The 15,820-nt window shown below is 32.2% G+C and overlaps 1 protein-coding gene across 2 annotated transcripts in view; it reads right to left on the bottom strand.

Moving 5' to 3' along the window:
• RALGAPA2 (Ral GTPase activating protein catalytic subunit alpha 2) overlaps window positions 1-15,820 on the bottom strand; it is a 477,726-nt gene that overhangs the window by 318,799 nt on the left and 143,107 nt on the right. For both annotated transcript variants that reach the window (XM_044663434.1, XM_044663433.1), the window contains exons 15-16: window positions 4,427-4,664; window positions 3,007-3,171 (exon numbers count right to left, since the gene is read on the bottom strand). In XM_044663434.1, the coding sequence (XP_044519369.1) occupies window positions 3,007-3,171; window positions 4,427-4,664 (403 nt within the window). The remainder of the gene's footprint in view (window positions 1-3,006; window positions 3,172-4,426; window positions 4,665-15,820) is intronic.

The following is a 15,820-nucleotide window of genomic DNA, read 5'->3' on the forward strand; positions in this document are numbered from 1 at the left end:
CACATAGTAAAATAGTATGTGATGTCCTCTGTATAAGTATTCTCTTTACCAACAGAATGCAATCCCGCTATGGCTTAAAAGTCTACCTTACTGTGCTACACAGACTCATTACCTAGTGGTTGAACCTCTGTTAATCATCCTCTCTCAATTTAGGTGGGCCTATCAAAGGATAAGAGATATAGTCAATCCACTGAATATAGTGGTTGGTAGGCATGCTAGAGCTTAAAATGTTGCCACAGCTTCTGAGAAGACAGGAATCACCTCTATGAAATGATAAACAACAGGAATTAAACTCTCAACATATTTAACAATCAAATTTAGTGATTAGATTGGAAAAGATATTTCAAGCATTATAATTACATCTGAAATTTAAACTATGTGAATAATTAGATCATTCATAATTTAAATTAATTCGGCAACTAAAAGATGCAGTACTTGGTAAAATTAAGTTAAAAAATCAGACTGCTTATTTCAAATAGGTATGCTTTCAGAATATAACATCTAAAATTTTACAAATCAACAATCAATGCAATAAGTAATACAGGTCGATTTTATTTTTGTGTTTTGTTTTGGTTTTGGGTGGGGGGTCAATCTGGACCTACAAATGAGTCAGAATGTTGTAAAACATTTTCTTATATAAGCAACTAATTGATGCTATAAATCTCAAACTGAATCATAAGATGATTCAGGCTATCTTACACTAAAAATTAATCAAGGTTCCCTTTTACTTCCAAAGGACTATTAACAGTTTGCATATTTAAATTCTGCAAACAATCCATGCATTAGATAGAATCTTATGATTCCCCTTAAACTGTCATTGTTTTTCTCTTTTTTGTACTTATGCACTTGCTATACTCCCTCTTTGGTAATTCTTCTAACCAGACAGTAAAATATAATGCAAGTCGAAAGACGAGTAGTTTAAGAAATTCTTTTAAAGGAAGAGAAAAAAATAGAACTTTGAAATGGGTTGAATCTCATTGCTTAAATGAAGCATTAACTCCAATGCATGCTCTTATTTTACAGAAAAATGTTATCCTTCCACAAATCAAACACTAAATCCAAAACATTATCTCACCAATGACAAAATGAATTTAGATTTTGGACACAAGCTTTTAATAAACATGACTAATCCTTGTTCAGTAGATTAGCTCTCTAAAAAGGCTTTTCCTAGTGATGACAAGGTAGTAATAAAATGCATAAAAGCAAGTGTAATCATTAGTTTCATTACAATTATTTTTCAAAAGTATGAAATAATCATATTAAATAGGAAAAATAAAAAGGGGGATAATTCAGTTATGAGTCAATTGTTAGTTTATTTATTAACCATTACAAATGTAGGATTTTTTTAAACCTAACATACTTTGCAAATACTTGATTATATATTAACTAAAATTGTTTTCTAAGTTATCCCTTGAATCTCTATAATTCTGACAATATCCATTAACATTAGTAGCATAATTGATTACAGCAGTCCATATTGTTAAAAATACGTTATAGTTGTATATCATTTAAGTATTCACTTTTTAAAAATCTAAACTTTTTTACTGTCTTAACAAAGCTTTATTGGTATTCTAGCTGCCACCACTAATGTCATTTTATTCCTTGTACTAGAGACCATGAACTGTTGAGAATAGCAATGGCATAGGGAAGGAAAGAGAAAAATATTTATATGCCTTTACTTATAGTTTCTCTATGCCCTACCTTCCCCAGGGAATGAGAAAACAAATTTTCTGAAAAAAGAAGGTAAAGACAATGAATAATTAAGGACAATCTAACAGGTCTTCCATGGAGAGTACAAGCCTTTCTCATTCCTGTACTGCTTATTTACACTGTTGTTACTGTTCCTTAAGGCAACTGTCAGCCTTCTGAGGAGGTGGGAGAAAAGAAAGAACAAAAAAGGAATGGTAGTAGAGAAAACCTTGCTGTGGGACAATCAGTTTCTTAAAATTTTTGTTTTAAACTGCAGGATTAATTTCAAAAAATTTTATCTAATGAAATTTTAATTCACCACAATATTTTGGGAACAAAGTATTGGGTTTAAAGCATTTTGGGGAGCTTAACACTTTTTGGAAATCTCTTTAAAATGGACTGATTTCAAGGTTGCTGTTTTATTAAGAATAACAAAATAAACAGAGTATAACTACATTTATTTAATAACTGAGGAAGTTATAGAAACTGAGGGTCATAAATTTGATGTAAAAATCATAAAATCATAAAAATCATAAAAAATCATAAAAATCATAAATGTGGAGCAGCTATGTAGCTCATTGGATAGAGAACTGGGCCTGGAAATGGGAGATCCTGGGTTGATATCTGGCCCCAGATACTTCTTAGCTGCATGAAGTCGAGGCAGGTCACTTAAACCCAACTGCCAACCTCTTACTGTTCTTTTACCTTGGAATCAGTCTTCATATTAATTCTATGATAAAAGGTAAGGATTTATTTTTTTAAAAAATGTGTGGGTGGAATTTGAAACCAAAGAGGTTTTCCTGGAAGTTACTGGAATTTATTTTTTGTTTGTTTGTTTTCATTAGATCGCCAAAGTAAGTGAGTTCCCTTGTGTATTCTTTTGTGTTAAAAGAAAAATATAGCAAAATATTCTAGTTAAATAGGAATTATGCATAGGAAAGGTTTTATTGAATAAATATAATCATGTACAAATATCTCTAAACTTAAGAAATTCTATATTAGCTTTGCAGTTATACTCAGATGTCCAGAAAGATCAAGAAGCATAAGAACAAAAAAATGAAAGTATCTTTATCTATTAAAAACAAATAATCTTTAAAAATAATTTTCTTCACTGAAATGTATTAGTATTTTCATAAAAGAAGCTATTTATAATAATTTGTATGATGAAAAATATCTAAGATTATGTGCCTTCAGTAAAGATTACAAGTATCTTAACTATAAAAAATATCTGGCCAAGTCGGACATCCACTTTGTATTAATCTTTCATTCTATATTAAACAAAATGGTAAAACAATATAACATTTGAGGAATTTTTACCAGTTGCTTTTTGACGGACTATATTCCTTGCTTTTTCAACTCCTGGAGCTCCAGAGGTAGTAGCACTTCTAAATCTCATTGGTTCTGCAACATCAGGATGGCTTCTCCAACTCAAAGAAAATGATCTCCCTACTGCATTAGCTTTCTGTGAATCTGAAATACAACCTAGGGTAAAAACAAATTAAAGATTTTCCTTACTTTAGAAAATTATTGTACTACTGTTAAATTGATGAGTATTTTAAGAAATTTTTAGAAAATCATGTCAATTTTTTAAAAAATTCTTTAACACTGTTAGATAAGCTCAAAGCTCCTGATTGATGTTACCTTATCAAGCTATACACTATTAGGTTGAAATTAATATCTTCTAGGGTATATTTTTCAAATATGAGGGCTATGTAATTTTAACAAACTTCATTGAATGCAAAACCTATAATAAAGATAATGATAAAAATAGTTATAGTAACAAGAAATAACTTGTGACTTGCTCAAGGTCACACAGCTAGGAAGTGTCTGAAGTCAAATTTGAACCCAGATCCTCCTGAGTCCAGACCTGGCTCTCCTTCCATTAAGTCGCTTAGTTGTCCCAAAGTAAACGTCTAACATTACTACCAAGTAGTAAAAGTAACAATCTGGAATGTTAACTCCCTTTTGTATTCTCTGGGATCATACCAGTTAGAAGATAATCATTGAAATGTGAAAAAGCTGTAAGTTAAAAGGGAGGCGAATGGGAGAAACCTTTATATTACCCAAATTGGATGACCATGTATTACATAATACTAACAATTTAAAAGAATAATATATAAATCTCTATCTCCAATACTGAACTAAATATAATGTTTTACAGATTTTCTCTCACAATAACATGTTCAAAATTTATTGCTAAGTAATCTTATATTCATGAAATTTTTATGAATCATTTTGCAAATACTATTTCTAATGAAGATTAAACTGATACATGACAGAAAAAATTTTAAATAACCTGCTAATTAGAAAGTAAGACTCCAAAATTATACCTTAAATGTTTACTGCAATAGTGCGAGAAAGCAGATATTAAATTACTTAAGGTAAGTGCTAACAAGGAGTAGATTCCTCTTTATGCTTTAAATTACAAAGCCACTATCAATCTGAAGACTAAAAACAAAATGGTAAAACCACCATTCACATATCTTTCTTCCAAAGTGATTATAAACTCATTTTTGGAAGCCTGTGTGGATGTTTTTATTTATTCAGGTTTAACCCAAAATATGTGTCTTAAAAGTAGAGTAATCTGGGACACAACAGTGATTTATTTTCTTTAATATCTGGTGTTGATAACTTAATAAATTCCAATATTATTAGGTAGGCATTTATTGGTATGATGTTCATTTTGGAAGCTATAGTGTTCAAGATCTATGGTTAGTATATATAGCTGAAAACTTACCTTTGCCTCTTTGTTTCTTTTCTTTTTGTTCACTCAATTTATCCAATGGCAGATTTGTCATTTCAACTCCATAAACTGTTCTGGCCAGTACTGCTGTTAAAGAATCCATGATATTGGCCCACTCATTTATGAGCTCCTCCCAATCAGTTAGAGAAGACAGCACACTAAGAAAATCATCCCAAAGTTCTCGAGAAATGTAAACACACAGATTTGCTCTGATCCAGGCTACAATAAGTGTCTGAAAAGAATCAAATAGCCTACATTTTAAAGAAGTATAATTGTAATAACAAAATGTATTTCTAGTTATAGCTAAATTAGCCACCAGAAGGTTCTACCTTCTTATCATTTAGAATAATAACTTTAACAAGGATTTGAACTAGCATGAAAATAGTTATAGTTGTAAAACAAAGATACTAAAGTAACCATGTTTGTTTCTCCTTCTTCCTATTAGAGGAAGGATAGAAAGATAAAAGAGAAACTGAGTGTTTTGAAAGACAGAAGGAATATTGCTACTTTGTAAGATGAAAAAGGATAACTGAAAAGGATTAGGAACACACCAGTAAAGCTGCTATTCAATTAAGTATCATCACAAACAGTTTAATAAGTATTTGTTGGATTTTGTTACTGAAACTGATTATACCCAACATTACCTAACTGGCTCTCCTGCATATACAAAATCTTTGTATTGTTAGAATGTGACCTAAAAGCCAACTCTTTCGAAAAGTGTCTTCAAGTAACCCAGAACACTCTATATTATTACAATACTTTCAATGCAGTTTAAATTAACATTTTTCTTAATCCTTTAAACATAACATTTTTAATATCTCATTTGTTAAGTACTATATGGAAGGCAGCATCATAGTTCAGGGAAAAATGAATTAATTTGACTTGAAATTCAGAGAATATGGATCTGAATCCTAGTTGTAACACTATTGATTATTTTGAATTTTTACTCTTTTTTTATGTAGTATGTTTTCTTTCTCCCTCTTTAGACTTAAGCTCTTTGAAAGCAGAGACTTTTTATCTATCCTCTTTTATCTATACTATTCAACACATAGTAAAGTGTCTGGCATATAGTATTATATTCCTTAAATGACTTCTCACCTGGGTGACTTTAGCAATGTAACTTTACCCCTATAGGACTCAGTTCTTGCATATAAAAATAAAGGAATCGATTTAAATGACTTCTAAGGTCCCTCCAGCTCCAAATCTCTGATCCTTTTTTGTACAATGTGATTATTTCTTAATGTTAGATGAATTATATAAAAAACTAGACATGGAGTCAGAAAGATATGGGTTCAAATCCTGTTTAAGATACTTATTTAAGCTGTGACATTGGACAAATCACTTAACCTCTCTGTGCCTCAATTTCATCATCTGTAAAATGCTGTTCTTTCTGGTTCCAAAATCTGTAATCCTACATTTAAAGTTTACAAAACACTCTACACAAAAACTTATACCGGACCTAGTTGGAAATTAATGAAAAGATGAGTCCCATTCAGACAAAACTAGATTTCCTTTTCCAGTTTATCTAGTAAATAGTAGAATGGAATATACTAACTATAATTATTGTTTAAAAACTTTATAAAATGTCTGGAAAATATTCAAAGTCTAAAAGTACAAATACATAATTGTATTTTTATACTAACAGTAAAACTCTGATTAGTCAGGAAGCCTAATTCAAATCTGAAAAGTTTTCTTTTTATTGAAATAAATCCTATAGATTTACCAAGAGGTATACCAAATATTTCACTTACTATATAAGATCAGGAGTTTTTGTTTTCCTTTCTTAATACATAATATCTATTACCAAATCAGGAATATGTTTAAAATAAGCTTGCATACATCCAAAAATTAAAAGATCTATCTTTGTAGAAATGAAAAAGAAGCCATATGACTAAAAAAGAAAGCTCCCATTCAAACAGCATATTACTACTATCAGTAATACTAAAAACCAGAAGGCTCATGAAAAAAAAAAATGGAAAAAGACAAAGACCCAGACTATTCAAGTTCAACATAAACATTTCACTGAAATTTCTAAGACTATAAGAGCAATTTTAAACTTTCAAAAATATTATGCTTTTACATTCAGATTAGCTCTAGAAGTAAATAATGAAATGATAAAAATTCAAATTACATCTCAATTCACATTTATATTGAAGAATTTTTTCAAAAGAAAAGAAAATAATGACAAAGGATATAGCTCATATGAAGAGGAAAGAAGCATTCAGGAGAAGAACATTCAATTGCACAAACTCAAAACATTTTCTAAATATCAACAAGGTAAGAAGGCTTACAAGATAAACCTTCAGAATAAAAGATCCAAAGAAACAGTTTCTATATAAAGCATTAAGCCATTTAAAAAATTATTTTTATTCAATTTTAATATATTTTTCTAAAGTTCTTTTTTTCCTTTAAAATTCTCCTTAAAAAATAAAATCATAATAGATTTGGTATAAAAAGATATGGAAATATCATGGCCTATGCTACCTGAAAAATTTCTATTCATTATCTTGGCAAATAACTTCTTTCTGTGTTATGAAAATGCTAAAATTAATTTTTATTGCTACATAATTCAATAAAATCTTGAATAAAAGAAAAAAGGACAACCAGATTTAAGATTTCTTTTAAAAATTGTTTTTTCAAAGAGCAGCTCTATTTAGTGGAAAGATCAAATTGTCCTGGTCCAAATCCAAGACATGATATTAAACAGCTTTATAACTTTAGGCAAGTTTCAACCCCTGAAGTAAACCTCTCTTTACTGATATAAAAAGAGAGAACAGAGCTAAGATGATTTCCACAGTCTCACTTAGTTATAAAATTCTGATTCATCAACAGTTTAATCAATTTGAAGAACTCAGAAGTGATACTTTTAGAGGAATTTTTTTGCCCCTAAACTAATTTCTACTTATACATGGGGATCTTGAAAGGAATTCTGGGAAGATGGAAGCTTGGATGCAGCAAAAGTCCAGACCTCTGAAAACCCTTCTACACCTATCAAAAACAGAGTCCTTCGAGGGGACAGAAAACCAAATCCAACAACAGGACAGAGCTGGGGGACCCTCCTACTGGAGTCAACTTAAAAGGTACACACACACACACACACACACACACACACACACACACACACAAAAGCCTGAATTCTCCAACTCTCAGGTTCAAGGGAAAGGAAGAAGGAAGATCCCAGGACCCTTCCCCTATCTACTGTGCTGAGTCTCCAGCAGTCCCTGGAATCTCTAGACGGGCAAGGGCACTAGTCGAGGGAATGCCTTGCTGGCACAGCTGTGCCTGGCTCAGGGCATTAAACACAGATAGTAGGGAGGCAGCTGGAGGAGAAGCTCAGAGAGGGCAGCCTAGTTGTAGCCAAAACTCTCCATCATGGCCTTTCCCTCCTTCTTGAAGTTTTGGCCTCAAGGCACATCCAGCTTCAAAGATCAACTCTATCCAGGCTTAATCTTATTAATAGGACAGATAAGAAGCCTCCAGAGGCCAGGGAAGCTCAATCTCCAACAGGCCTCCCCCACAGACTCCAATGAGAGCCTAGTTGACTAAGCTCCAAGGGGAAGGCTGAAACCACTAGAGCAGGGGGTCCGCAACTTATGGTTTTTGAGCCATATCTGGCTCTTTTGAGGGCCAGATATGGCTCTTTCTGCAGGAGCCATAAAGTCAATTTTTTTTTCAGGCTATGATACAGGAGCTCACACTGTGAGCACTGTATGGCTCTCACAAAATTGCATTTTAAAAAATGTGGCATTTATGGCTCTCACAGCCAAAAAAGGTTGCCCACCCATGCACTAGAGAATACACATAACTTCACATACACCTTCAGCCTCTGCAGCCAGCTGGGGAAGATCTGACCTCAGGGCTCATTAATACCATCAGCCTAGCCTAGTCAATCAGCAGAGCAGAGAAGAAGTCCCTCCAGGACAGAATAGCCCAAACCCACAGATCCAGCAAATAATCAGAGGAGCAAGATTACAGCCAATTACGGGGTAGGAAAGAAGGGAAATAATATGAATGAACAACAGAAAAAGAAAAAAAATCATAATAGACAGCTTCTATCCAGGTAATGAACAAAGAGCAAATGGAATAGAGGAGGACCAAGGACCACCAAGAAAAAACACAGAAACTCCAGAGAATTGGACACAGGCTTTGGAAGAACTCAAAATACAATTCAAAAAACAATTAAGAGAGGCTGAAGACAAATGGGAAACAAAAATAAGTCATCTGGACACTGAAAATAGTATCTTGAAAGCAAGAATTAACCAGCTTGAAAACAAGGCAGAGAAGGTGAAAGAAGACCAACAAAGAAAATCAGAACAGAAGGAGAAGGATGAACAAAAATTCAGGGATGAAATTCTATCTTTAAAAATTAGAATCCAAAAACTACTTATACATAAGATGCTAGAGCCAGTTCAGACTGGCTCTGGAGAATCCAATTATTAAATTTTGAGTGAGCACATTAATACTTCAGAAATTGGCAAATGCTAAAAATGGAACTTCCTTTATTTTTTTTTGATTGGCTAGTCACAGAAAGTAATGAAGAAAATGTTAATAAATGCAGATGACACTTAAAAACATGATGTTGCCTTTTTTTTGAGAGGTAATAATTGAATATTTACCAGCATAACACTTTATGCATATCAATTATATTCTAGGTTTTTGCCTCTTTCTACCCTTTAAAAAAAGTGCAACTTGGGATGGGTGGCTATTACTATAAATAGTTGATCTAAAAGGATTCTTGAACAGTTATATTAGGAAAATGAATTAAAACAGAAAACAGACTATTCTTAAGGAGTCTAAACTAAACTGGCAAAAATACACTAAGAAAAAATAACTTAAGAAAAACTCAATTTGCATTTGGAGGTTTATCAAACTGGATTATTTACTAACAACAGAGAAAAAAATAAATGAAATTTAAGAAAGTATAATGATGCAAATACTAACTCAACTTATATAATTTTCCTTTTTTATTGTTTTACATATTAAAAAAATACCTGTGGTTGGCAACAAGTAGTTACAACATATCACCTAATAACTAAATAAAATGACAGTAGATAATACTTCTACATAGTGATTAGGGAAAGAATAAGATGAAATTGACATAATAGTGATTTCTTTGGTAGGTCTTTAAAAACTCACTTAGTGTAACAAAAGTTTTAGCATATATTCATAATTTAGCCATGAAGGAATGAACATCATCTTTGAGATATTACTTTAATAAGAACCAGCAAACACCTATTACTATGCTAGATTCAATCCCCCATTAGTTAATCTGATCTAAATTATCACTTCAGTAACACCAGAACTATGATAAAATCTTGCAAAGAAATCTTCAACTCAAAAAATATTAAGTAGTAAAAGACACCAACACAGAATTAGCATAATGTTTATTTCTAAAGTTCTCCCCAGTTTCATTTTAAATTGATAGAAAATTGTCTAGGGTGATTTTAAATGGTGTTTCTCTTTCTAACTCTTGCTGCTGTGATGTGTTGGAAATATATAGAAATGCTGACCTAAACAATATAAAATACTTGGGAATCTATCTACCAAAACAAACACAGGAATTATACAAACACAACTACAAAACACTTTCCAAACAATTAAAACTAGATCTAAACAATTGGAAAAACATTGATTGCTTCTGGGTAGGATGAGCTAACATAATAAAAATAACCATTCTACCCAAATTAATTTACCTATTTAGTATCATACCTACCAAACTACCAAAAAACTTTTTTACTAAATTAGAAAAAACTATAACAAGGTTCATTTGGAAGAACAAAAGATCAAGAATATGAAGGGAAATAATGGAAAAAAAAACATGAAGGAAGGTGGTCTAGCAGTACCAGATATTAAACTATACTATAAAGCAGCAGTCATCAAAACGATATGGTACTGGCTAAGAGACAGAAGGGAGGATCACTGGAATAGACTTGGGGTAAGTGACGTGAGCAAAACAGTGAACAATAAACCCAAAGAGCCCAACTTTTGGGACAAAAATCCACTATTTGACAAAAACTATTGGGAAAATTGGAAAACAATATGGGAGAAATTAGGTTTAGATCAACATCTCACACCCTACACCAAGATAAATTCAGAATGGGTGAATGACTTGAATATAAAGAAGGAAACTATAAGAAAATTAGGTGAACACAGAATACTATACCTGTCAGATCTATGGGAAAGGGAAAATTTTAAAATAAAGCAAGAGTTAGAAAAAAATTACAAAAGGTAAAATAAATAAGTTTGATTATATTAAATTAAAAAGGTTTTGTACAAACAAAATCAATGCAACTAAAATCATAAGGGAAACAACAAACTGGGAAAAAATCTTTATAACAAAAAACTCTGACAGAGGTCTAATTACTCAAATATACAAGGAGCTAAATCAATTATATAAAAAAATCAAGTCATTTGCCAATTGACAAATGGGCAAGGGACATGAATAGGCAATTTTCAGATAGAGAAATCAAAACTATCAATAAGCCTTTGAGAAAGTATTCTAAATCTCTAATAATTAGAGAAATGCAAATCAAAACAACTCTGAGGTACGACCTCACACATAGCAGATTGGTTAAAATGGTAGAAGGGGAGAGTAATGAATGTTGGAGGGGATGTGGCAAAATTGGGACATTAATGCATTGCTGGTGGAGTTGTGAACTGATCCAACCATTCTGGATGGCAATTTGGAACTATGTCCAAAGAGCTCTAAAAGAATGCCTGCCCTTCGATCCAGCCATAGCATTGCTGGGTTTGTACCCTAAAGAGATCATAGATAAACAGACTTGTATAAAAATATTTATAGCCGTGCTTTTTGTGGTGGCAAAAAACTGGAAAATGAGGGTATGCCCTTCAATTGGGGAATGGCTGAACAAACTGTGGTATATGCTGGTGATGGAATACTATTGTGCTCAAAGGAATAATGAACTGGAGGAATTCCATGTGAACTGGAATGACCTCCAGGAATTGATGCAGAGTGAAAGGAGCAGAGCCAGAAGAACATTGTACACAGAGACTGTGGTAAAATTGAATGTAATGGACTTCTGTACTAGCAGCAATGTAATGATCCAGGACAATTCTGAGGGATTTATGGAAAAGAACGCTACCCACATTCAGAGGAAGAACTACAGGAGTGGAAACAAAGAAGAAAAACAACCGCTTGAACACATGGGTTGATGCGGACATGGTTGGGGATGTAGACACTAAATGACCACACCAATGCAATTATCAATAATATGTAAATAAGTCTTGACTGATCACACAGGTTAAAACCAGTAGAAATGTGCTTTGGATGTGGGAGGAAGGGGTTAAAGGGGGGGAGGTGAAGGGGAAAGTGAAAACAGGAATCATGTAACCATGGAAATTTTTCTAAAATAATAAAATATTTAAATCTAAAAACCAAAATAAATTGATAGAAAAATTAGACAACAGCCACATTTTATCTACTATCGTTCATGAAAATATGTGAGTCAATCCAAATTAAAATAGATGATAAATAGGGATAAGAAGTCTTTTCTCTTAATAAGGGGAATATTAACCTATTACCAATGAGTTTGAAATTTAGGCATGCTTATAAATTATGGAGTGATAACCCAGCGGGAAGAAAGAGAGAGTTCATCTAGTCCAGGATACATATTTTAGGGATGAGGAAATTAAAGGCCAGAAAGGTTGGTGACTTGTCTTGCTCATTTACTCAAATTTCAAAGGGAGATAGGGTAGGAAGGAAGGTAATAATAGGACATAAACCTTGAACTCTGTTTTTCAGACTGAGCCAAATCCCCTTTCAATTATATTACGCTTTAGTCATCTAATTACCAAAAACCAGACATTTTTTTTAAATCACTGATATAAAATTCTACCTTAATTCTATATATTCAAGGAAAAGTCTATGCTATTAAGTTGACTTTCCCAATAAATTAGAGTAATAAAGAGTCAATATAGAGTCAGTTAGGTAGCTAAGAAGATAATGTCAAGCCCGGAGAAAGGAGGCCCTGGGTTCAAAACTGACCTCAAACTCTTCCTAGCTGTGTGGTTCAGGACCCCAGTTGTCTAGCTCAGATCATTCTTTTGCCTTAAATTTTATAAAATACTAAGACAGAAGATAAGGATTAAAAAAAAAAAAAAAGTCCAGATACTTGTTCAGTGATTTCTTTGGTGTGAGAAATTCCTCCATCAAGCTATCTTAGTCTCCTAAGTCTCATAGATATTAAATGACTTGCCCTTGGTTACATAGCTAATAAAAATAAAGGCCATATGTGATTTCAAATCCAATACTCTTATCAAATAGGTGCTATGTACTTCTAAGCAATGAAGAACAAAGGTCACTCCCTTCCTTACTGACAAAAGTAGGGATCTGTAGGTGTGGAAACATGAATGCAATATAGGACTTAACTGAGAGGTTGATTAGTTTTTAATTCTTCACGGAGATGGATCTCAGCAGTGAAATAGAAGGGATAAAATGGCAAATAAAGGTGATACAAAATAAAATATATTAATTATGAAAAATTTTAAACTACATGTCAACAAAAATTATTTACTAATTGATATGCAAAGTTCCTCTAATTTGTAAACACAAGAATAAAAATGCCTTTAAAGCATAAGTTATTTAAAATTTTTGTGTCAAAAATCTATGAGCCCTTTCTCTCAGAATGTTTTTAAATTCATAAAACAAAAATACATAGGATTACAAAGAAACTAATTATGCTGAAATACAACTGTCAAATTATTTTGTTTGTAGACCCCCAGATTAAATATTCTTGTTTTTGGGCAGCTGGGTAGCTCAGTGGAGTGAGAGTCAGGCCTAGAGACAGGAGGTCCTAGGTTCAAACCCGGCCTCAGCCACTTCCCAGCTGTGTGACCCTGGGCAAGTCACTTGACCCTCATTGCCCACCCTTACCAATCTTCTACCTATGAGACAATACACCGAAGTACAAGGGTTTAAAAATATATATATATTCTTGTTTTTTTGAGAGAACCCAAACTAAAAGCATTCAGAGTATGCCCTAAATCATAGTGAAACAAAGTTATAAAAGAATATCCACAATACTTAAAATGTGTTAAGTAGAACTACTCTGGAATACTGAGTTGGACTGGATAGAGATGAGAGAGAAAAACAACTTTAAGTACAAAGCAAAGTTAGAGTAGAAGAAATTGGGAATATATGAGAATTTTTTTTACTTTATTATAAAAACACTGAGAAAACAAACTTTCAGCTTGATATAATAGAAAGAGCACAGGAATTCATAGATTCAACACCTAAATACAGGTTCCAACTCTAATAATTATCTGCTGTTTATTATTATTAATATTTATTGCTGTCTTTAACAAATTCATTTAATTTCTCTAAGCCTAAGTTTTTAAATCTCTTTTATTTTCCTGTACAATAGAGATAACATTTGCATGACTTATCTCACCTTCAAGTGACTTCCACTGAGGAAGAGACAATTCTGTAACAGGACATGCAGACCTTAGAATGGGTATAATCTTAAAGAATGTTATGCTTAGAAAGACCACTTATCCTTCCTCAAGATGAGGAGAGAATCATTAGTCACTTGGGACAACAAGCACTCAGAAAAGGGGGAGGGGGGAACACAGACCCAGGAAAAGATTATACGGCATAACGGGGGAAATGATCATGGAGAGGGCAAAACATGGTAAGGAACTTCAAATCAAGGACAAAGGAAAATTACTACCAAAGGGAATTTCTATCTCCTTTATCATTTGTAAGAATTAATATCTTTAAAAGATGCAATAGAAAAAAATGGAACAAGGTACAAGATCTACAAGGCAACAACAAAGAAATAATAGAGAAGAGGGACCCCAGAATTGTACCCTATAAGTGTTAGTGACATGAGGAACACAGCGACTAAAGAAGGAATAAATAAGCATTAAGGGCTATGAGTTAAAGAATTAAGTCTAGAAATACATAAAAACGGGGAAGAGAAATAATGAAGAGAAAAAGAAGTAAAAAATTAAAAATTAACAAAACAAGTTCATGAAGAAAAAAAGAATAGAGATTTTACTTGACTCTAAAAGGGGGGAAAAAGAGAACTGGATCACTAGCTGAAAGGAAAAAAAAGGAATTAACAAATTAAGAAAAACTACAGATCTAGGGGAAAAGGTGACAAAAGGGAAGTTGGACTTAAAGGTAAAAGGAATAGTTTCCTTAAAGTAAATCAAGCTAAAATAACTTAAGAGAAAAAGTATTATCTTTACAGAATAAAGAGAAAAATAGTACTAATTCAGAAAAAAAATGCAGTAGTAGAGACAAATGGAGCAATGTATGAACCTAAATCTCATGATTTCAAGTGGATTAAACAATCTAATTTTTAAAAACTGACAGATGGATTAAGAAATCAAAATTCCACAAAATCTAATCTTATGAGATGCATACCTAAAAACAAAAACATGCATAGAACAAAAGTAAGTGGCTAGAATAAAATCTACATCAAATGAATCCAAAAAAGTAGTAACTGAAATTATTCTAAGAAAATTAAAAAAACAAATATTCACAATATTAAAAAAGAGATAAACCAGAAAATATATTAAATTTATATGCTCCAAATGTCATAGCAGCTATTCATAAATTAAAAATTAAAAGAATTACAAAACATGGAGAGTAATACAATAGATGCAGGAATTTTTAATGTCTCCACTCTGTTTTAGACAAAGCCAACAGAAAGATAAGTAAAAGGAAAGATATAGAGTTGAACAAGTTGCTAGAAAGATTAGAACTAAAAAAGAAAAAAAGACATAGTATCTTCTATATGAGACTACTAAGTAATACCCAAATTTTTTAGCGCCACATGAAACATTTAGAAAATATGATCTACAAATAAAATATGGTTCTGCAAATAAATGCAAAAGGGCAGGAGTAAACACATCTTTTTACAGACAATAACAGAATAAAAATAGTAATCAGTTCAGAGAACAATAGACACAGACCTAAATGGAAACTTAATTTGGTCAAAGAACAAATTATATATTCAATTAATAATTATGTGAAAGACAATGATAATGATCAAGCAACATACCAAAATTTATGAGATGCTAACTAAAGCAGTCTTCAGTAGGAAAATTAATCTCTACCATACTGAATTCTTTTTACTCATGTCTCCATTTATCTGGACCTACATAGCACTCCATAAGAAGTACCTCAGATATTAAGAAATGATAGAAGTTTCACTCCTAATTATACAACCTTTATTTAAAAGTTGGTGGCAAGAAAAGCAGAAACGTCTTAGAGAACCCAAGTACAATTAAATCATGAAAAAATGTACAAAATCTTTAATCTCAAAACAAAAACTTGGGGCAAGGGCATGCGGGTAGGAAGGGAAAGCTATACCTGTGATTTCATTAGTGTAGCTAACACCTAATAGAGAAATTCCCTTT

The sequence above is a fragment of the Gracilinanus agilis genome, chromosome 2 (genome assembly GCF_016433145.1).
Source record: "Gracilinanus agilis isolate LMUSP501 chromosome 2, AgileGrace, whole genome shotgun sequence".
In the NCBI taxonomy this organism is placed as follows: domain Eukaryota; kingdom Metazoa; phylum Chordata; class Mammalia; order Didelphimorphia; family Didelphidae; genus Gracilinanus; species Gracilinanus agilis.